Here is a 24,092-nt window from a genome sequence, read left to right on the forward strand (position 1 = left end):
TTGTTTCCAGGCCTAAATCGCCTTAATTTGAGTAATTTGCAACTATTTGCATAAGCCCTCTGACCTCCCAAAAGACGAAAGTGAACCCCCCTCCTGCAAATCATAATTTTATTCCAAGGCGGGGGACAACTATCCCTGGATATTGATTTACCTGGCCGCCGGGAGCCGGGGCGCCCACCGTGTTGGCAATGGTGTGCAGGACCTCCGCGTACAGCTTCTCCTTCTCGTCCTGCCGGTCGATGGCCTCCTCGCCCGCCGGCGGATCACGTTCGTTCTCGGGATTAGCCTCTGCACGTGCCTCGGCGGCACGCGTGGCCGACATGCGACGATTTTCACGTTTCCATCCGAGCGATGTGAAGTTCTCGAAGTACGAACCATCCGTTTCCTGGACTCTGTGGAAAGGGGGAGAAAAATATAGAGAGGTTGTATATAAAATAGGGTTATATTCATGCACATGTGTGTTTTTTTTTTTCCTATTTTTTTTTTTATGGACTCTGCCGATTCGATTTCAAAGGATATTCAAATCGACTGCTGCTGTTGCTGTCAGTTCGGTGTCTGACTTTAATTGGCACTGTCAATATGCCGTTGCCAACATACAAATGTGACATCGCCGTACCTATTTCAACATTGATAAGGGTCGTCGCCTGTTGCCGGGACCACTCTGCGTATGCTTGATGCCCCGAAGCGAGGGCTTACCCTGAGCCGCTAATTGTATACAAATATTCACCAGTCGGCACACACATAACGAAAATTCTAGAGCTCGGTTGACCCACTAAATTATGTATATCCCTGATTGAATAAAAAAGATTTCATGTATGGTTTTCATGAAAAAAAGTGTTATATTTTAAAAGTATTTTAAGTAATTTTGAAAAAAATATATGTTAATTACATTTTTCTTAATTCGTAAAAATTTTCAAAGTTATTACTATTATTATTAAATCAAAATCTAATTATAAATTTAACAAATAATGTTATATTTATATTAAGCATTTGAAATCTTTATATTTAAAATGTAACAGAATCAACATACTTTACTTGTTTGATTATTTAGAAAACTCTGCACTTAAGAACTTTTTTCAAGGAGTTTTTTTAATTTTTTCCGAGTGCATACTAGATAGAAACTTTTTGTTTTTGGTCCCTAACTAGGCCTACTCAGTATAGTTGATGCTCTGCCTAATCATTTGATTTGCATGCCCCTCGCTTTCAGACAAGCCCACCGGATTTATCCGAGCAGCTGTGGCAAAAAAAAAAAAGGAAAAGTTGGCCAAAAGTTTGCCCACTCAGCAGGGAAACAGCTAAGCGGCTTAACTTTGTCGCCGGCGTTGATGATTTTTTACGCTTACGTTTATGGCAAAAAATAAACTGAAGAGGCCCCCGAAAGTAGGCAACACTTTCTGTCGCCACTTTTTCCCATCGAAAACGGAATGTGAATGTGGGCCTCACTTTTTCGAGGACACCTCTCGGTGTTAATACACTTACACCTATATACGAGTGTGTGTGTGTGTGGGGGTGTGTGTTTGGGCGGAAGGCGTGTGAAAATGGTCAACATAATTGCCGTAAATGATAGGGTAGACTGGGCGAATCCTGGACACTAACTGCATTGTCTGAAGTTCTTCCCCCTCGAAAGTTGTTTGGAAAAAAATTTAATTTGAAACTTTTCGCCCAGCTGTTTGTTTTGCTTTTATTTTTTTTTTTTTTTTTTTGCTTCTTGTCGCTTTGCTTTGTGATTTCGTCGCTTACGGAGACACTCAATTTCGGTTTCAATTTTTAAAATTTTTTCACAGTTTTCTCGTGCCACTTTTTTGTGGCTCCGGGGAAAAGTTCTTGACGAACTTTTTTATATTTCTTTGGTATTTATTGTGTCGCAAATATTTATATTGTATTTAACTTTAAAGTAAACAATTTTCGGTCGCAAAAGTTTTTGACATTCAAGACTTTGCTTCAAATAATTAATATTGGTTTTTATTTTTCTGAACCGAAATTTATGTTAAATAATTGAAAAGCAAGAACATAAAACATTGTCATTGGGTATGAAATATAAATTAATCTGCCTCTTGACATTTATTGTCGCTTTGCTAAAACTTAATAGCTGCGGTGACAAACCAATTATGTGGCAATTACTATTTAATGCATAAAATATGACATTTCGCGCATCAATTGCATTTTAATAAGCTAAATTTTTGGTTTGACTTGCAAACGCTTTTAAATGGAGTTCAATTAAGTACAGATAAATCAGACATGTAATAATTGGTTAATATTTTGTGAAAAAATAATCTCTTGTGGTCAATAGTCGCTTATTATTGCTGGAGTGTTACAGGTGATAAGGACACAAAGCGGTGAAAATTAATTTCATACTTCAGGAAACTTTGGAACCCTCGACGAGACTAATTAGGCCGGAAAGCTAACCATGTTAATGGATGTCGAAACTTCCAGACAGGCCTCTCCAGGACGCATTTCACACTCTCTCGGCCCATCAAAGCCTCATATTTCTTTAAGGGGAACCCCCAATCCACCGAGTAAACCTCATTTTCGAGCTTAATTAAATGTAACCTGTGATCCGAGCGCACATTTGCAGGTTAAGCAGATGCCGCATTATGCAAAGTGGCAGCGTTGCGGCTTTTTGGGCCGCAAAGAAGATGTTGTTGCAGCTGCTGGAGACTGGAGGATGTTGCACCTGCCAACTCGCCAGATACTCGGCCACATTGAGAGCAATCTGAGCCAAGTCAAGGACCCAAAGGCACCTTTAAGTCTCTCAATTGCGATGGTATGTGTGTGTGTGTGGGGTGGCCAAAAAAACTTTCGACACTCAAAGGTTTTGCCCGCATCCAAAGTTGCCATGGTCCTACGAGAAAGTGGAAAGTGGAATGGTTGCGAGAAAGTTTCTTTCGGAAAATTTCGACGCCGAGAACTAACTGAAGGAACTTTTGTAATTACGTAATTATGAAGGTCGAGCGGTAAAGTTTCGCCTGGCAATTCGGGAAAACAAATCGAGAACACAACTGAAATTGAAGTACATTAATTAATTGGTATATAATTTATTTTAGATTTTCGCCTGTCGTGACTTCAATGGCCGCCCCACCCCATTTACAAATCCCCAAAGTCACTCATTACGTGGGGGCCTATTTAATTTATGCATTTCACATTCGAATACCTCTGTCGACACGCGTGTGTTGGCAGCGTGTAAATATCTGGCAGCCAGGCTTGGGCCAAAATTAGCATTTCCATCTGCTGGGTTAATTACCTCGGGCAAATAATCATTTCCCATTCCTTAACCAGAAATTCAGGCAGACAGATAGTTAATTTGCCCTCGAAATCCATTCGCAACCTTTACGCACTTCATCAACTATTCATTGGGGGATAGTAGAACTTCGAAATTCAACTTACCCGGAATTGGAGCGCGGGTCAACTTCTGGCCAACTTAGGCGGCGTTTGCAGAAGGCCAGCGGTGGGCGGGGCGGCGGATCCGGTTGGTGCAGCGGCGAGTTCCGCTGCCTGAAGGATCCGGTTCGCGGTGGGGCAAGGCACTCCAGTGCCCGCGACTGGCGACGCGACTGGGGAGTTCCCCCACCTCCACCTCCTCCGGCGGATGTCGAGGGACTGCCAGGTCCCACCGAACCACCTGGTATTTTCGGATAACCTGCGGGGCAAAAACAAAGGGGTAACAGCATGAAAATAAGCAAGGGAATTCATTTAAAGTTGCTTAAAATGTGTAAACGTTGTTCATACAAAGTTCTGTTTTTGTTGGAACTCATTAAAATGGAAATACATTAGCTATTTATCAATAACAAATTATTTAGAAAGCTTTTAGGCTTTGCACAAAAATATTCAACTTAATCTGTTTAACAAATTAATATTTACATACTAGCTTTAAATTGTTTATCTATTTTAATGTGATTAAAGCCAACATATTTTAATACTTAGTTAAAAAGCTTTTAGGCTTTAAATGAAGTTCCGACTTAATCTACTTATGGAATTTCATTCTAAATATTTTTTATAGCTCACGAATGCACAATTTTATTAGTAATTAAATTCACTTCAACTATATTTAGTTTGCTTGTGTATAAAAGTTAATTATAAAAACTGTTTTAGAATTTTTATCGATAGTTAAACAATTAAAAAGATTTTCTGGCCATGCAAAAACTTTGACTATTCACTTGAACTCTCTTTAAAGTTTCTCTATTACTTTACCTATCACAAATAAGTTCCTTAAACTATCACACATTGATAAAATACGTAGATTTCCACATCGAAATCAAGAAACCCACCTACAAAAAGAGAAAGTCTGCGTTGGTTTTCCTATTGTTTTTCATCATGCTTTTAACTTTCTTTGGCAAAGAAGATTAAAGAGCTGGAAGTCAGAGGGAAAGTTGATTTTCGGAAACTATTTCCCCCGTGTCCTATCCCATAATTCCCGCAACATGCAAATATCTGTGGCATACAGCTAGTTGATGGCTCTCAGGAAAGCGAGGTGGCAAAGTCAAAGTCAGCGTGGCTCCGAGTGGTTCGGAGTGGCAAAGTGTGTGGTGCAGTGTGGTGCAGTGGTCCTTGCTCGAGGCAGGAGCAACCTGAATGGGTGAATGGGTAAATGGGACCGCAGCCCGCAACCTTGACATGCATCTGTGTGGCTCCTGCGGCTCCTGTCCTTCCCATCCGTCCATCCCGTTGGCACTCCTTTCGCCCAAGGACTTCAGCCAGCAGGCACAGAAGCCCCGCAAAGAGTGCATGTGTGATGGGTTTCGGATGGAAATAGCCAACCATTACTATGGCTTCGCAAAGAAAACCTTTTTTTAGTAGTAGTAGAAAAACCAGGAAAAAAAAAAGAAAGAAATACAGAATATGCAGCGAAATTTTGGGTTGGCTTAAAAGTGCTCGCCAAGCGGAAAGTCAAAGTTGAACTGGGACTTGGAATCTAAGAAGAGCGCTTACACGTTGATGGCTTTTCCGGGAAAAAGAAGAATTCCCCGATGGCTAGAAAAACCGCTCGTTCATGGCTCGTGCAACAAGATAAGCCAATTTCAATTTTGATTCAAATGCTGCAGACGTTCATCGTTCGTTGAATCAAAATCCCAACCAAATGCCAAGTCAATGTCGTTGGGCTAAGACGTTTGGCTATTGCTATGGTGGAAAACTGGAAAGTTGTTGGCTCTCCGGCGGTTTTTGTGGCCAGGACACGATGCTTTTCCTGCTGCCGCTGCGTCTTGACATTTAAATGTGTTTGCATTTGCCAACTGCGAACAGAAACAACAACCTCCGAACATCGTTTAGCTTGGCAAACAAGTTTTGCATAGCCAAACGAAGCCAAAGCGGAAACGAAGCCGCACAAGAAGTCACATATGCATGTTGATTGCTTTCGCTTCACCAGCGGAGATACACTGGGGGCAAATTATAACGAGCAAATTCAAATATTTTTCGGTTTTTCAGGCTGAATTTTAGACCAGAACAAGCTTTAATATCTATTTTATATCTATAATATTTTGCAATTCGTTGGAAGCAATTCTTAAGCCAAGAGTTGTCATAATCCAACATAAAAAGGTGCTGATGTATAAAAAGGTTTATAATTGATTAAAATAAAATTTAAGAATTAACATCCAAACTGACGAACGCAAAAGACAATAAATTTCTAGGAAAAACTTGACTTAAAAAGGTTTGAGTTTTTTTGTTACGAATTCCATTTTTAATTTAAGTTATCACCAATCTCTAGCATATACAAATTAATTTGGAAAATATGTTCAGTGTGCCTTTGAGTTATCTAACCATTGCAAACAGGAAATCATTTAAACAAAGTGCTCTTAAAACCACAAGGTTTTCAATTTAAAATGTGTTACAAAGTCGTATAAAAAAAGTGTTTGTTAAACTGTATTTCCCTGTGTAAGGACCACTATCATCCTCCCAAAACCAGGACCAACTGGCACCCCATTGCGGCGGTTTTGTCTGCGCATTTGTTGATCCAAATGCGAGAGGCGTTCGGCGATTGGGAAAACTTTTGGCGCATTTGGTGGCTGGCAAGACATGTAATGTAATTTTCATATTGAGGCCCGATGACGATAACGTCTGGCGGATTCAATAAACTTTTCCATGTTTACCATCTCTGTGGCACGCATACGCAAACAAATTGTTTTTTTTTTTTTTTGGTTTTGAATATGTGTGGCAGCTGATGGAAAGTGAAAGACAAGTCGACGGCGACTTAAAGGTGAATCGTGCTTTTTTATGCATTCTACTCCATGTTTACTCAATACGTCCCGAGGGTAAAAACCACATTGGAAAACTCCATTAGCAACTTAATTAGGGGCAAGGCTGCTTTCGGTATTAAGCCAACCCGCTCCTTCTGTCTGCGAGGACGTGACCTTTGGCAAAGCGTTTGTCTAGCTGAGGCTATTACATGGGGAAAAATGCTATATAATCTATTCAAAAGGAATATAATGATTTATAGAATCAGTAAAAACAGTGAAAAATGGATTTATCCCATTTGAAACAGAAAAAATAAGGCATTTAATCCTCAAGCTCAAGCTAATTTATCTAAAAGGTTTAAATAAATCAAAGCCCAAAATATTTCATAGCAAAATGAACTTTTTTACTCTAAGGCCTATTCTGGGAACTTGATAAAAATAATTATGGTAATTCTATCACTTGTTTACTAGAGGATTAAACGCTTGATATTTTTTGTTATTTTAAAATAATTGATTAAGCCTCATGAAAAAAAAAATGTATAATTACATAAGAAATGTTTTCTGAAGAAAAATTTAAAAATATTTATTTAAGGTGCTAACAAATACATAGTTAATATTAACTATATTATTAGGCAGGATCAAGCAAAAACTTTTATAAATATAATATAAATATGTATAATACTCTTGTTTAAGTATTTATTTATATTTTAAAGAGTTCTCTTTAAATAAAAACAACAATATTTACTTTAAACACATAAACACATAATAAACCATAACATATATTTAGCTAGTTATTTTCTGTGTACTATTAATTGCCAAGCTTATTTTGCTTAGTGTGTAGGTGACGTGGCAGAAAGCAGAGCCGCCATAGAACTCACCCAGTAATGGATTGGTGGCATTCGGATTGCCGATAACGACGCCGCCGGATGGGTAATTGCTGCCGCCCGCCGACGCTGCCACGACGCCGGTGGGCGGGGCCGGGGTGCCATAGACGCCCAGTCCGCTGCCGATGCTCGCCTGTTGCTGCAGCGGGGCGTGTCCATGTTGTTGCTGCTGCAGTTGCTGCTGTTGCTGTTGCTGTTGCAGTAGCAACTGTTGCTGCTGCTGTAGCGGAAGTGATGGCTGCTGCTGCAGCTGTTGGTGCGGAAACGACGCCTGCTGCTGCAGCTGCTGATGGCCGGAAACGAGGCCGCCAGGTGTGGCGCCACCAATGGTGGCTCCGCCCGACTGCTGCTCGGTGGATTCTTGGCGGGAAAGCGAGAAGCGGCGGTTGCCAAGGCCCAAGCTCGAGATGCCACTTGTTACATATTGCTGCATGGAGCTGAGGAAACTCATGGCGGCATCTGGATCTCTCCTATCTTTTCCTGGCGTAATTGGCTCGAGTTCCTGTTTTTTGTTGCTGTTTGTGCCTTGCTTTCCTTTCGTTTGTCTTTTTGTGAAATTAATCACTTGGAAAGTTGCTGCCGGGATTTGCCTACCCAATTCGTTATGTTTCCTCGATTATAAATTGGCCCAGAGTCTCGTTCTGTGTGTGTGTGTTTTCTTATCAAGGCTCTGCAAGGATAAAGACAAAACGAAATGTTTGTTTAAGGTGAAACTTCTGCTATCCGCCGGAGAATTGTTTTCTGCTATTTTTAACAATAATTGAATTCCGGCCAGGACTTAAGCCCAAGCCAAAGATGGGGAATTATGTATATATATATGTATGTATGTATGTGTATGTGTGTGTTTGTGTTTTCGTGTCTAGATTAAAAGCAATTACAAAATACAAAAGCCAGACGAGATGCTCTTCATTTGCCTTTTTGAGCGTAGCATACTTTGCAGCGCTGGAATTCCAATCGGAGCCAAACAAAAAATTAATTAAGCCAACTTGTTTGGCACTTTCATAGCCACTGCATTCTACGATCCTGATTCCCTTTTTTCCCCTCCAGGGACTCTACGATTTACCCGCCATTATATTTGTCTTTGATTCGTTTCGTCAGCACTTCTGTTGACTTACCATCCCCACCTCCTGTTTGCCCAACCAAATTCTGTACAAATATCGAGGGGAAAAAATAGATTGCATTTAGGCATTGCTTTTAGTCGGTATATCTGTATATATATAAATCTATCGATTGATTGAAGAGTCGCTTTGCTTTGCTTTGCTCACTTCAGGGCACGACTCTTAATTAAATTTCTTTTGAAGTACGCCCCGAGAAGGCTGTTAATTAACGTTTAATCAGCTGAGCCTAATGAGCCATTTTCGGGCTCCTGGCTAATCGATCTGCATGAATAATTTGGCCGCACACATATATCCATGGCACCTGCGTTAGTTGTCCTAGCCCATAAATTAGAACCCATTTATTTTTCTTTTTTTTGTCGGTTTTCGCCAGCAGAGCGGCCTAAAATACTAATAACAATAATTATACGACCAAAAATAATAGCTGGACCAAGCAGAAAAGTAGTTAATTAATTAGTTTGCCAGGTTTGGCTCTCATTTATGGATGAGCAAATCGGCTGGCGAAAATGAAATTGCAAATTGAACAGTTTTGGTCCTGGTTTAGCTATCCTATCCGTTCAAACGTGACGGCTTAGATGTCCTTCGGTTCAGCCACTAAAATTAGCGTGGAATTATAACCAAATAAAGGTTCTAAAAACCTTTTTAGTTTGGAATCAAGACGTGATATTTTTATTGCAAGGCAAGCTTCACAAATTAAAGGGTTTTATTTATAAATTAATTATTATTATTTATAACAAAAAATTAAAACCAGTTTTAACCAGCTTCACAAATTAAAGGGTTTTATTTATAAAATAATTATAATTAATATATAACAAAAAATTAAAACCAGATTTTTTTTTAAGTTTAAATCTCTGAAATAAAATATCCAAATTTATTTTAATTTAAATCTTTCTTTGATTGAATCATTTCAGGTTGTTGAATATCATTGAATTGAGTTACTGAGTTGTATTTATTCAACACCTTCAGCAATTCAATATATATCTTGTCAATGTCACAATCAATAAAATTGATCGGAATAACTGGTGGGTAAGCCGAAAGCAAAATACTCCACATTGTCAACCTGTTTACTGTCGCAATAAGAATAAAACTGATTAAATTCGCAGAATAATCGTAGTTGGCAACACGCAGGATGGAGCACTTCCGCACTCTCGGGGACAATGGAAGGCATTATGAGCTGTGCTGAGTGGCTTTAAATGCCATAAAGGCAATGTGGGTCCCACAACCAATGGCAGGATATCCCCTCAAATGGCCAGCAGCTTGGCAGCTGTGGAACTACATTTGTTGGCAAACAATTCGCATCTAGCAAAAACAATGGCTAAAACATCGTTCGTGGGCGTAATCAGCGCATTCATGCATGGTGCTTACCCCGCTCTCTCCCTCTCTCTTTCTTCCATTTATTTACCTCTCTTTCTAGCCGGCATTTTATCCTGCTTACTGGTGCCATAATTAGCGGACTCCGAAAATAATTTGCAAAGCATCTATGTTATCTGGTTGTATGTGCGGCTCGCTTTATTTGGTTTTGGGTTTTGTGTTTTGTTTTCGAAAATGCTAAAAATAAATCCACCGACACACAAAAGTTGATTTATATGGTGCACGTAAATTTGCCATTAAGCGACAGACAAATGTATTGCAATTAAATGAAATGGAAGCGGTGCCACAACAGCAACAGCTGCCCACCACCTAAATGTGTGTGTATGGTGTGTGTGTTAGTGTGTGTGTGTGGGTGGCAGGGGCGCGTAAATACGCAGCCAACTTAGACTTTAATTAAGATTAATTAGTCACTGGCCGGGCAGCGAAAAAGTGCCATGTGTGAGTTAGTAGATGGCCTGCATACACATAGAAAATTCAGGACAGAAACTAAGGATAATAAAATATCATTATTTGCGATTATATCTCTAATCACTTTAACTCTTTTATAAGCAGTATTAATTAAATATATTACCTACATATATAACAATTTATACATGTCTATTGACTCACTGAAAAAATTTATTTTATTTTAACACAGTTTTTATTTGTTGAATATATTTTTAAAAATAATTTAAATAGTTTTCATATTAATTTTTTTTAAAGAATTGTTTTATCAGTAGACACTTAAAGTTTTTTTAAGAGTTTTACAAAAAGCATATATCAACGTTTTTTTTTTTTGGTTGTACATATTTTCTCAGTGCTCTATTTTACGCCATAAAGGAAGGCTACAAGCCAGCTCCTTCTCGCTGTTGCTTCAATCTATTTAGTTTTTATTAATGGTTGCGCATACGACATGTGGGCCTGCGGGGAGGGTGTTTTTGTGTGTGTGTGTGGGTTTGTGACGACAGCAACCCTTGTTCGAAAAAGTTTTTCCAGTTCGCAGAGGAAAAAACTAAATTAAATGTGGATTGCACTAATGTGACTTCCCAAATATTCCGAAGAGCTGTCACAACATCGCGTTCTTCATCATCAACTGGCAGTAATTATCGTTTTTTTTTTTGCCCAGAAATGAACTGAGACAAGGGTCTGACTGACTGCTGACTGACTGCTTCACATGCCAGTCAATTTTAGACACATTTTGTGAGCTGATTTGGTTGCCCCGCATAATTTAAAACCATTTCATGTACCCACCCACCTGTGCAAACAATTCTGCGGTAGGAAGTTGCACACAAAAAGTTGCGAAATCCAAATGGAAGGCGGAAAATTGAAAAGCAAAATCTTGGCAATCCCCCGAGGAGAATTTTCAATACACTAACCACAAAGTCAAATTTTTTCTTACCAAGGAATGGAAAATATTTATGAATTCCTAATTAAAGATTACTTTAAGCCAGGTTATATAAATATAAATTTGGGTTGGTTTAAATTTTAATGTTTCTTAACCATATATTGTGTGAAAATATCACAAAGCCACAGCTAAAAATAACTCGGAAAAAACGTGAAATCCCCAAAGGGAAAGGAATTCGCGCACACACAAAAAAAAAGCAATTGTAAGGCAATTTCAAAGGCAAAATTATTATGTCGCTTTATGTCATTTTTTTTTTAGCGAGAGCCAAGTTTTTTTCAGAGGCAACTGGCAGATGAATGTGTTGGGTGGAAATTCAGGGTGTTATGGAGGTGGAAACGGGGATTTTACGTGAAAATGACAAAGCAGCTGCTCAACAACAAACGGCAACGCATGCTCTGGCATAAAATTTATTTTCACTCCACTTCCAACATGATATGTGGCTTTAAATGTCTGGTATCTGCAGAAAAAATGAAACGAAAGAAAAGCCAGCAAACCGGCAAAAAAAAAAAAATGGAGAAAGAACGACGGCAGATATTCCAGATTCGACATCTCAAAAGGCAAAAATGGACGGGAAAACCAAGCCAAACAAATGTGTGGCATTCAAATGTCTTCCTTAGTTTCACATTGTGGTGTGTGCTTGGGTGATTGTATGTGTGAGTGGGCGTGGCAAAACATAAATTGCTTTACGCAGGGCCTCCCAACCGAAATTCAGCGAGCGAAACGGCCCAAACAATATGGCAATTGTGACCAAATATAATTTAATTGCCACCGGCAACTGTGGCAACCAGCCAGGTTAATAACAACCAATAATGGTTAATAATCACGGCCTCGGCAGCAGCAACAATTGCCAATAACTACCACACTGTGCCACAAAATAAAGATATTATAAAAGTCTAAAAAAAAGAAGGAACGGAATTTGTGATTTAAGAAATATACAATCACTGAAAATCTGCTGCCACAAAATTAAGATTTAAAAAAAAGGCTGAAAATAAGAACGAACGGAATTGATGTTTTAAAAAAAATATCTTCAAAAATATATACGTTCACTGAAAATCACCTGGTAAATAAAAGAGAAGACTTTTCAATGTTGTTTTTTGTCCCACACTAAAATAATTTTTTAGGTTTCATACTTGATCAGAAAACCAAAAGCAATAAGTTCTCCATTAAACAATTTTTTCACAAAGCATTTTATGTTTCGTTCAGTTTTAAAACCCTGTTATGGATATATTTTTTTCGCAACTTTTTCACAAAGTGTTTTTAAAACTATAAAACCTATTTGGAAGGGGAGCCTGAGTAGTAAAGCCATAGAAGCCCGAGGCTGACGTGATAAGCATAAATTGCATTAAAAGTGATGCAAAAAAATTGCATCTACCACAAAACCAGGAAAAACCAGGGGACTTTGCGTCCGCCCACAGGGATCTCTCGTTTTTCCGCTTCATCAGTATTGGCATCATCATCATCATCACCATAAATCAGAAAAGTGCAGCATGTGCAGCGCACTTTCCACACTTTCCATTCGCCCTTTTCTTTGTTTGCCTTGGCAATTTGTAGTCAGCATGTTGCCGGGGCCGAAAAGCGAATGCGAGCACTTCAGCTCTATTTCTCTGTCAAATGCAATAAACCAGAGATCCTTTTGTGTGGGCACTACCACCTACTACAAGATGCCTCTAAAACAACAACAACAACAACAGAATTGCCTGGCCAGGACAATGGGGCAAAAGGACCATGAGTAATGTGGCCCGAGCATGCAAAAGTGCCGAACTGAAAGACCGGAGAAGCAGTTCCCCAGTGATAAATGCGTTGGGGGAAGGGTCACCCACCTGCCTTGTGCAGCTGTCTGGTAAATTGCTTAATTTGTTAAAGCCCAAACAGGATACAGGATGCGAAAACACAGACGCAGACACGCAGACACCAGGGCGTATGGGTTATTTGACCAAGTGCAACAGAAATTCAATTAACTTGCTGGATTTGTGGCTATTAATTACAGGTCATGCCGTCAAAAACGTTGCACTTACTGCACTGCACTGCGTTTATATCCACATTGATTAAGTTGCCAGTCGAGTTGCCAAGTGAAGAAGGGGCAAGTCATTTGGGAAATCCTTCTAATTAGCCAGCTGAGCGGAAAATCAACATAAGACTTCCAACTCAAGACTCACAACTCTGCAGAAAGTTAAGTGCAAGGTGTTTTTGTGTGTTTGGCACCAGAGGTCTAATTAAATACTCCTCGCATTCCAATCAAAATTCTCATATGAAAGGAGAAGCGTTACAGCTTTGTTCCATCATTATCTCTGGGGGCCCAAGTTCTGAACATGGAATGTCCAATTAAAACTATCAAATTACGTATACGCCTAGCGAGGCGTAACCAGGCTGCCTAATTAGACGCAGGTCTTGAGACCTTCTTTCAAGCACACAATGAAAAAAAAAGGAAATTCTGATGATTGATTTATGAAAGCTAAGCTCCAATAAAAATAAATAATTTAGGTTCCTAAAAATATTTAAAAATTTCATCAACAAAATTGTAATATTTTATTTCCAAATACTTTTTAATTTAGTTCAACTTATTTGTTCAATAAGAGCTTCATATCTTAAGAAGCTTAAATTAAAAATAGTTCCTTATTGTTAAAATTTTTTTTAAAATATTTTAGCAATACCAATATGTAAACATACCATAAATTTCTCTCTCTGTTCCCACACTCACTCCGTCTATGGAATATATTTGCGGTGGCGCAAAAATGTTTTCGGCAAATGAGGAATGTCGCACAGGAAATTGGAGGCGCGGCGCACACATACGCATGCATAATTAATGTGCTTTGTGTGTGTGTGTGTGTGTGGGCGGGTGTGTGTGTGTTCTATTTGGCCTAATTGTTAAGCGTGGCCAAAAACCACCAAGTGGGTAAGACACACAGGCCGAGCCAGCGTTTAATTGTCGCCTTTGACATTGCAACAATTTCGAATTTCGAAGTGGCTGCCGCTCGAACACCCAAACCAAGGAGCCTCTGCCCGTTTTAATTACAAATTCCAGACATGCCTGGCTCATTCAAAATCGATGGCCAAATTGCGCTTATTCTTGGTGCTTGTTCTCCGAAACTAAGTACAAACTCTCGATAAACTCTTTATGCTGTCAATTAATGCAAGGATTGGCTTCAGGCTATAAAATACTGACCTTAAAACTTTCAACAGTTTTTTTTTTTTTTATTTTAGGCTAGCTATCTTTTCGGCTGGAGGGTATTATATGGAAAAAAACTTTACTGACTGTTTAAATTTAATTTTTTGGCAGCTTAATAAAAGTCAAAAACAAATAAAGAAAACACAAACAGTTTTACAAGCATTTTTGCTTCTCTTTTACAAAAACTTGACTCAATTATCTTTTTGACATTTCGATTTTGATAAATGTCATCGCTCTCTTTGGAAATTATTTATGTTGTAAATACTTGATTGGGTCGATGGACTCTTCATATTTATATTTATATACATATTTAATTGTATTTCAAAGTAATTGGTCTTTAAAGGTTGGTTACCTTTGTTGGCCCGCCTTCTTTGAGATTTCCCCGCCTTTGTCCGTGTTCGCTGAACTTGAAAGTCACCTTGCTTGCCGTCGTTTGATGCGTTTTTTGACGCCAATCAAAGCCACGGGGAGTGCTAATGGCAAATGGATGGGGAAAGTGGGTAAATGGGTGTAGATCTCCCCGTACAACAGGGCGTATGTGTGCTTCTAGCGGCGCTTTGTTTGGCTTTGACATGTTAAAACGACGAACAACAAAGACGGAGGCAAAGCGAAGATGTTGCAACAGAACGACGGAACCAGCAGATTCTCAAGAGCTCAACATTGTTGCAAATTACAAGTAAATCCAGAACGGCTCAATGCACAACATCTCCGGCGGGGATGACAGACTGTGGAGGGATGAGGGCCAAGATGGGTTATGGCCCTGCCAGACGTTCAATGTTTCCAACTCGTTGGCTCGCCGGCTTTAAGTTCATTTTTACTGGGTTAGCCGGGGACCATCATAAAAATTGCTTTTGCAGCTTCTGTTATGTTCTGCATGTTTTTCTCCATTGGCCTTAATGTCGACCGGGTTTATTGTTTGCTTTCATTGCGCTTTGTGTTCTCCACAATCTACCCTCCCACCACCCACCACCCCTTTTACAAAGTCTGCAATTAAGGACGCCGCAGCTTATTTACGGACTTCGCTGGCGTACGCGGCGTATGCGCAATGCACACGCTCTGTGGGGCCAATGGAAATGTATTTTCGTACTGCATATTCACGCTTTTGTTTGCTTAAATGCTCGGTAATTAAAACGTGTTGGGGCCAGTTGCTCCGCAAAAGTATGGTATTTTCACAAAGAGCACGCAATTTTTATGCTAAGGTCAGGTGCATTCTACCTCGGAAAATTCCAACTATGTTTCAGTGGGAAAAAGGTTTGAGAACAATGTTCGGGTTGCATTTTAGAGTGGGAAACTCTTTAAAATAAAAAGTTCGACTCTTCAAACTTTAAGTTGTTTAAAATGCAAGTGTATATTATTATTATGCCATTATTATTCCATTGTATTTGTAAAAGTTAAGAAAGAGTTACAAAATTATAATTTTATGCATAATGCATGCAATTTAGTTGGTAATTAAATTAAAAAAAAATTTTTTTTTGTTTTTTAGCCCTTTTAAAATGCAAATGTATGGTTTTACCATCATTAATTTTACTGTTCTGTAGCTACAATAATCTGTAGTTTTTTCTTAAATATTTTTAATTGAAAAATCAAGTTACCTAACTTGTTTGAATATAATCAACTTTACTTTCAGTTTTCCAGAATTTAACTTAGAAGCTTTTAGTTTCATTACTTTCTTTTATTTAACATCTTTTTACCCAACATAATCTTTTAAATTTTTTTCAACTAAAAAAGGTGAGATAACTCACCTCGTTTCGTAGTAATTCAACTTTGTTTTTAAGTTTAAGCAAAGCCCATAATTCCCTTGGTAAAATTCCATTACCAACTTGGGAACAAACCATTAGCCGATTGGCTGCGAAATTCCGCGAAAAGCGGGCTTGTTTCGTTCGCAAGTAATCTGTATTTCATTTCCTTCTCTTTTTATGATTTATTTTCGTTAAGGACCCTTTTTTGTGTCCGCCTCTCCCATATACATTTTTCATTATTTCGTATGCCGCATATATATTGGCCATGTATTTTTATGTGACGAAATGCCTGATGCCATTTGGCTGCCAAGGCGACGTCAACAGAACGTTAAGCGGGATTAGGACCGCCGCTTTGCGCTTTTGTTTTTCGAATGTCGCCGACATCATCAACAAGGTGACATAAGAGCAGCGAACAAATAAAAAAAAAGGCACAAGATTGCGCCCATTCCATCGCCATTCCACCAGCGTTTGCACATCTTAACGTGGCCATATTTTGCATATGGCTTTAATGGCGGCTTAGCGGCGTAAAAATAGCAAAAGTCGCTGGGGAGCGAGAGGAAAACGAGGCCAAGACAAAGGAGATTCGCGCACAAAGTGGCTCTTCTCTCGACAGCCGACTTGTCTGGCTGCCACACGCTGCTCGAGGCAGCCAAAATGCGCAGGAAACTTCGACCCGGAGTCGGTGGAAAGTTGCCGAGTAGGCAAAAGCGAGGAAAAGCGAGGAAAACCCAGTATAATGGGTTAAGAGACGGGGGAAAGCAATTGCTACTGTCAGCTGAGCAAAGTTTTTAATTAAAATAACCGAACAATAAAACAGGGCAAAAAAAAAAAAGCACACGGCTCACACAAAACAGGAGGAGTGGCAACAGGGATCCCTGTTAAATGGCAAATTAGCAGCGACAATTTCTCCTGGTCACATGCATAAAGTATACGCCATGAGGGCCGTGTCCTGCCAAGCAATTAAAATTTAACAGCACCCCGACGCAATTCGATTTCTATTTGCTATTTATTTATTTATTTCTTCGTTTTTTTTTTTCTTGTTTTGTTTGTTCCAGAGGAGGACGCTGTCTGAATATTTATTGTGGCAAAGGTCAATGCGGCGGCCTTGAACCCTTTGTCCTGGCTCAAAGAGACCGCCACTTGAAGGCCTGAAACGCTAAAAACTTGGGAGTGGTTTTCACGCTTGGTCAGACAATGGCTAAGCAGCGGCAGGGGCTCATTAAAAAAACATAAATCAAGCCGCACTGTCGGTCTGCAGTTAAAAGCCAACCCATTGAAAACTCGAAAGAAAAGAACTCGCCAGCAAATTGAAATTGCTCGACTAAACTTGGATTCGAGCGAAATAAAAAATTCACAGCTTGTCATGGGGTAGAAGTATGAAAAGATGGAACAAAACTGTGATGATGCGTTGGCGTGCGGCCCGCAGCTCTGCATCAAGATTGATTGATGACATGACGTCAATTTGCCGGAGCCACTCAGTCTCAGTCGAAGGACTCTGGTCCTCCGGATCCTCTGGCTTCTCCCACTCCGACTTTTCCCCGTATGCAAAAGGGCCAGGCCCAAACCAAAGTGGCCAAGCAACCAACCGACCAACGTGGGCGTGACCAGGGACATGGGTTCCGACAATGGCGACGACGACGATGAAAAGACAATGAAAAACGCATTAAAACTGCGGTCAGAACCAAGGAAAAAATATTATCATTCCATTCGGGATGGGGATTGAGGGATGATGTGCCACTCAGGGGCGTTCTTGCGGTTCATGTTATGGCCCGCTTGTGGGCGTGGCAGTTGCGGGGGATAAAAATAATAATAAACACAAACGCAAATGCCCATAAAGCAAACGAAGTTTAGGTGTTGCTTCAATGACGCAGGTCGAAAAAATGAAAGAGCCCAGGGGAAAACATTCAAAAATAGATTTATCAAAATGTTTCGGGAAGCTCTTCAGTTTTTACTTTAAATAAAATAAGAGTAAGTTCTTAAAAGAAAATATATGTAAATAAAGCAACTTGACCCTGACACCTTCAATAGATAAATTATAAATATTTTTAAGTCTAACATACAATGCAGATTTTAGATGTTTTTTCAAATATTTTTTAAAATGCATTTTTGGTGCTTTTCCAATTATCTTTATTATGATCAGTAGTAAAAATATACCAATTAAGCTAAGAGAAAATTACTCTTTGTTAGGTGACATACAAATTTGAATATGAAACGCAGTTACTGGGAATTAAAGTTAATCTCCTCAATTTTCCCTCGTAATAAACTAATTCCAGTGGACTTCCTTATTTGCCTGCCTATTGCCAGCAATCAACAACATTGCCGTTTATTATCTGCGTAGGCAAACGCCATGCATGATTAATAATGTTGTTATTGTTGTTTGCCAGTTTTGTTGCCCGGGTCGGGTCTGCCATAAAAATTATGCATAATTGGTGTCACACTCGTGTCACCGGAGTCACCCACATTGTCAGTGGCTCATGTCCCATCAGAATTCGGACTTCCAAACTGGGGAGCCATCGCACCCGAGCGACAGCTACCTCAATTTAAAACAAAAAACATTTAAGAGGAAAACATTCCTGCGGGTGTTTAATGAACATTTTCCCACACACCTTGGAAAATTATGCAAAATGAAATTAAAGTTTCATGTGGACACCCGAGAACTGCAGTTCGCTTTTGGGTCTTTTTCCCCAGGACTCCCGAAAAGGACAAGGGAGTGCTCCCCCATTAAATGAGAAATAAAAACAGGGGGAAAATAAAAATGAAATTTTAAACACATACCGCTGGCGCAAACAAGTCGATGTCGATGGCAATAGAAATGGAACATCGTCAGCGCAACAGCCTGTGCGTTTTTTTTTTTTTGTTGAGATGTCCTTGCTGGCGAGGAGTCCTGGTCTGGTCTACTACATCATGTTGGCATGCCGGGCACGTTCTCGAAATGCTGCGACTGCAAAGATAAAGAGCAAGATATAAAGCATAAAAATCGGCCCGGCAATTACTTCAAGTGATGGCTTTCTAATTTAGGGCTTAATTTGTGTGGATTTAAGGCGCGGCGCGGCAGCAAATATTTTTTTAAGCTCAGCCATCAAATCGCGTCGAGCAGCAGCAGCAGGTAGGTAAGGAATTCGCAACACTTTATGGGCACCCAGCCCACGAAAAGTAAGCTAAAGAAAACCCGGACAAAAATACCGACGAGCCCTTGGGCACGTTACGTATACGCCCCCAATGACATGTACATAAATTTAATGCTAGAAATGCTCCGCTCGACACGATTCGACCCTGTCTGTGGATCCGCTTTGCTCGTCGTTATTTTCGTCCCTTTTTTTTGTGCACACACATACACTGGCACACCAATACATTCACACCAACACACTCTTAAACCGTTTGAATGGTTGTCGTTGGCGAAACATTTCCGCTTTTGGTTGCATGAGTATCCGTTTCCGTTTGCTAAGTCCACGCACTTGGAACTTGGAACTTGGTTTGCTCGAGTCGTGTCCGAAAATAAAGTAAATTAGAGTGCGCGACTCCCGTTCGAGTTCGTTTTTTATCCCATTAATTGTGTTTGCCTGCTTTTAGAGCGCCGGAGCTCCTTTAACGGCTTCCCCGAAATCCATGTTTGGATGCCCTTAAGAAGGGAAGGTAGCGAAATTTGATTGGGGGTTGGATGAGATTGGAATCTGGTGATTCGATGATTGCCCGCTTGACTACTGGCACGGGAATTCAAAGTCGGGAAATTGCTCAAATGCTCATAGAAATACCAACACAATAGAGATTTATCCATTTCCATTACGCTTTCAGCGAGACATTCTAAAACAATTGGAGAAAATTAAATCACAAGTTCCGAACTTCTAGCAAATTAATTCATATCCATTCAAAATTAAGTCTTGGATTAAATGGAATGAAAGGGAAATGTGAGTTGAATGGGATTCTTCGAAATTTAACTTAACCCAATTCAAAATTATTAAACGATATTTATTCATACATATATCTTCGGGAGAATTTGGTTTCTTGGAAAATACAAATCACAATCTAAGGATTAAAATAAATGAAGCATGAACATAAAATCCTAGAATCATTCTAATTCATTTCACAGAAAATAAAATCCACAATATTTAAGCTATTTTAAGCTTAACCAATTTGAACTTTATTACATAGATAAAAATATTTAAGCTATTTTAAGCTTTACCAATTTGAACTTTATTACATAGATAAATATTCAAGGAAATATATTCCCTTATTGACTGATTTCATTTTAACAAAATACCTTAAAAAGTTCGATTTATTTATGCATGCATCTTTTCACATTCAGACAAGAAGTTCGAATCAATATAAATCTAGTAATTACTTTCCTTTCTCAAATCAAATCAAGCATTAAGCTGAGATTACTCTGTGAATGCATTTGCTCAGGCTAAACTGTCTGAATATCCTTTTAATATTTGCATCACAATACTGTCAGAGTTCGGACTTAAAGCTGTTTGTCCTTGGCGAGAACCATTTGAATTGGCAACTGAAAGTCAAATCAAAGCCACAGGCAGAGCCTGCATGACACGAAACACAAATGCACGTCAACAATGTACTGTAGATTGTTTGTTGTTGTTGTTGCTATTGCAATGGATGTTGCTGTTGTTGTTGCTCCAGAGGATGTTGCTGTTGGGCCAGGCAATTCCACATGCCAATGTGAATGTGGAACGGCAGCAAGAGAAGCGTTTGCTCTGCAGGACAGCCAACCTGCAGGGCAGCTAAAATAGATAGCCCGTTGACCATTTGCCACCCGGCTGCTCCTCTAACCTTCGGGGGGTTTTTTTCGGAGGCAAGTGTGGGAGGAGCTGGGGCAACAATGCAAATGGAAATGTGCAACGCAGCGCGACACACAAAGCCACGCTCGAAAACGACAGGACTGTCAAAGTGACGAGCGTCCTTTTAACTCTGCTGCTCCTGCTCCTGCTGCTCCTGCTGCTCCTGCTGCCTTTTCGACGACGATGGCATCGCCGATGGCTATGTGCCACTGCCAGCTGTATTTGCACTAAAAGCTTTTGTTAATGGTTGCGTCAATATTTTTGCCATGCTTTAATAACACACAGAAAAAACCAGAAACGAACGAAACCGGAGAACGGAAGCCGGAAAATGAGAAAAAAAAAAAAAAGGCAGCCACAAAACACTAAATTCACTTTCTGCATTTGACGAATGGAATCGAATACACAAATATGGTAACCCGAAACTCAAAAGAGAACAAAACGGCAAACCACATAAATTCATTTGCCATGCTAACCCTTTTTTCCAGGGTCATACATACATTTTTCGGCAACATCTAACCGAGTTACCTCGCCATTCATTCCTCTGGTTTTTGGCCAGCATTTGCACAATATAAACTCTACACGTACAATCATCGCACATACGGAAAGCGAACATTTGCACATACAATTCGTACGGGCAGGAAAGTCGTTCTCTTGGCATTTCGGGCACGTAAAACATCAACGCATAAATACAAAAAAAAAAAAGAATACAGGGAGGGCTCCATGGAAGTTGAGGCTGTCGAACAGACGGCAAAGAAATGGCGTCCGCCGATCAAAAGACAGCAAAATGTGCCGCGAATGCGATGCGGAGGCGCCTCCACAACAACGCAACAAGGCAACATGTTGAGCAGGGCACGTAGCTGGGTGACTGATTGGGCAACAAGGACACAAGGATACAAGGATGCGGAGTGCATCCGATTGGAACTGGTTCGCAACTCCAGACAACAGCCGATTGAGGATTCATTGAACTGGAGAAGAGATTCCGATTAGACAGACGCTTTCAAGGAGTAGTTTCCCTGGTTTACGTTGTTTTTGCCACAAAGTTTTAAAAGGAGGTGAAATGTATTTTGATTTCTAATACATCCAAATTTAATACTATATATATAATATTTATTTTATAATATATATTTATTTATTTGTTTTCAGTATCATTAAAAATATGAATATCAAATACATATATGAAAACCTAAATATTAATAAATTGTACACGTAGCCTGCTGATTGTTTTTATCTTTTCTTAAGAAATCTACTATTCTTTATAAACTTTATATATACATTTTACTATACTTTATAAACTTAATATATAATTAATATTTATTTTATAATATTTGTTTATTTATTTGTTATCAATGTCAATAGAAATATGAATATCAAGTATATGAAAACCTAAATGTTTATGAATTTTACACGTAGCCTGCTTTTTGATTCTATTTTTTTCTTAAGAAATCTCCAATACTTTATATATACATTTTACTATACTTTATAAACTTTATATATATTTTTTTTACTTTTTTCTATAATAAACTGTTGTAGCTACATAATTCCTTCAAGGAAGACCTCGAATTCCTTTAATACATAAATCCAATAATTCCGTTTCTCTGTCAATTTCTCTAGCAAACTGTGTCCGATGAAATCCCTTAGTAAATCCCCTTGGACATCTTGCGTTCCACCTGTTTTACCTTCTCCTTTTCCATTTCCCATTTCCCAATTTCCCATGCCTATGGCATATGTCAATATTTAGAGGAGCTCCGTGAGCCTCTCCTCGTTGGTTATCCGCTTTAGCTGGCTTTCCCTGCCACTTTTGTTCTACTCGTGCTACGCTTTGCCCAAATTCAATTTGTTATAATTTGAAAATTTCATTTTTCGTTATGTAAATGCCCCGATAAGCCACAGACGAATGCCGAGAAAGCGAAGAAAGGACACACACATGACCAAACCCAAAAAGGCCGACGAGGTGTGGCAGAAACCCAGGAATTCAGAAAGCAAAAGGAGTTGCCACCGCAGAAAAGCAATTTGTGGCAGCTTAAATGTCAATGCGATTCATCCACGATTTCTCGGTTATGGCAATCGGCATTAGTTGTTGCCGCCAAGTGTTATGGTCTCTATATGCCGAGGGCTATAAATAGAGCGGCACGTCTCGGTTTATTTTTAGCCTCTGGGTGGCACAAACAACAACAAAAAAAAAGAGGAGCAAAAGGCGTGTTCAATGGTGTCCTGGCCTCAGGTTGAGCCATAAAAATAAAGTTCTGTTTGCTCGGGCAGCTAAAAACAAATTGCAAACAATAAAGCGAGCAGAGAGAAGTGGAAAGTGCCGAAGATATTTCTCCTACGCAGTTTCTTTCTTTTTTTTCGACTCCCCAATCAGGTGCCAAAAACTTCAGATTCTCCATGGCAAATTGTCAATGAATCGCCCTTTGGGATGAATGTTCTTCTATCGATTGTTTTCTCCACCTTGCAAAAAGTTCTTCGTTGTATTTGCTTTTGTTAAAGGCACCCCGTTTGTTGTTGTTGTTGTTGTTTCGGTCATTGATTCGAGCATCCAATAGAAGGAGTCGTCGTGTCCTTGTTCAAGTCGCTCCTGCTAATTTAATGAAATTCGATTTCATTGTCTGCCAAACTTGCACTCTCTCTTGCTATCAAATGACCGTAATAAGTTTTCCCAAAAGCCGCCCACGAACGAATATTATTAGTATAAATCCTCGTTATTGGTTTTAGTACTGTGCATCATGGCGTATGATTAATGTGCACAAATCGCATTAAAGCCTTTCAGGTTAAAACCCCTAAACCAAAGCTGCCTTTTTATGGACTCCCGGGCTTCTATCTGCCGCATAAAAATATACGATTATTATTACGATTGTGATGTGCACAACAATAAATGGAAGCTCTGGGGAATTTTAGCTCAATAACTCAATCAGATTTCGACACAGCAGATACAACACAACATCCAAAAGGGAAAGGAATGGAACATTTTGATGCATTGCCAAGGCCAAATAAAGTACAACAACCAATTCATATATTATAGAGAATCAAAGCGAACTCGAAGTTGAGTGAGGAAGTGCTTTTTAATACTCTCAATAAAGTAATATGAAAAGGGAACTTGTTTTGTTTACAAAAAGCAATCCTTGTTGGTAAAAGATTTTAGTAAATTTATTAATAATTTAGGCAGCTATTACTTGTTTGAAAACTTCTTCCCCCTAAGTTGAAAACATTTTAAAGACTTTCAAGTTTAACTTAATTTAACCTCCAACTCGTTCGCGTTTCTCGGAAACTTTAAGACCACTTTGCTGTAAACACGCTGCTCCCCAGTGCATTACAAACATCGTAAAAATGTTATACTACCCGCAGTTAGTGTAATAAAAGCGAGTTTCCTCCGCTCGTCCGGGTTTTGGCCCCACGCCACGTATATATTACAAAATCGATGAATCAAAGTAAATTACCAGAAATAAATGAGATAAAATATGTGTGTTGCTACCTGGGAA

General features: G+C 39.3%; 1 protein-coding gene across 2 annotated transcripts in view; it reads right to left on the minus strand.

The window, feature by feature from the left end:
• LOC108089553 (BAI1-associated protein 3) overlaps positions 1-24,092 on the minus strand; it is a 55,008-nt gene that overhangs the window by 14,696 nt on the left and 16,220 nt on the right. For both annotated transcript variants that reach the window (XM_043207746.1, XM_043207745.1), the window contains 4 exons: positions 18,602-18,767; positions 7,046-7,721; positions 3,385-3,637; positions 152-392 (listed from right to left, as the gene is read on the minus strand). In XM_043207746.1, the coding sequence (XP_043063681.1) occupies positions 152-392; positions 3,385-3,637; positions 7,046-7,502 (951 nt within the window). In that variant the 5' untranslated portion in view covers positions 7,503-7,721; positions 18,602-18,767. The remainder of the gene's footprint in view (positions 1-151; positions 393-3,384; positions 3,638-7,045; positions 7,722-18,601; positions 18,768-24,092) is intronic.

This window comes from Drosophila ficusphila, unplaced genomic scaffold, assembly GCF_018152265.1.
Source record: "Drosophila ficusphila isolate 14025-0441.05 unplaced genomic scaffold, ASM1815226v1 contig_286, whole genome shotgun sequence".
NCBI lineage: Eukaryota > Metazoa > Arthropoda > Insecta > Diptera > Drosophilidae > Drosophila > Drosophila ficusphila.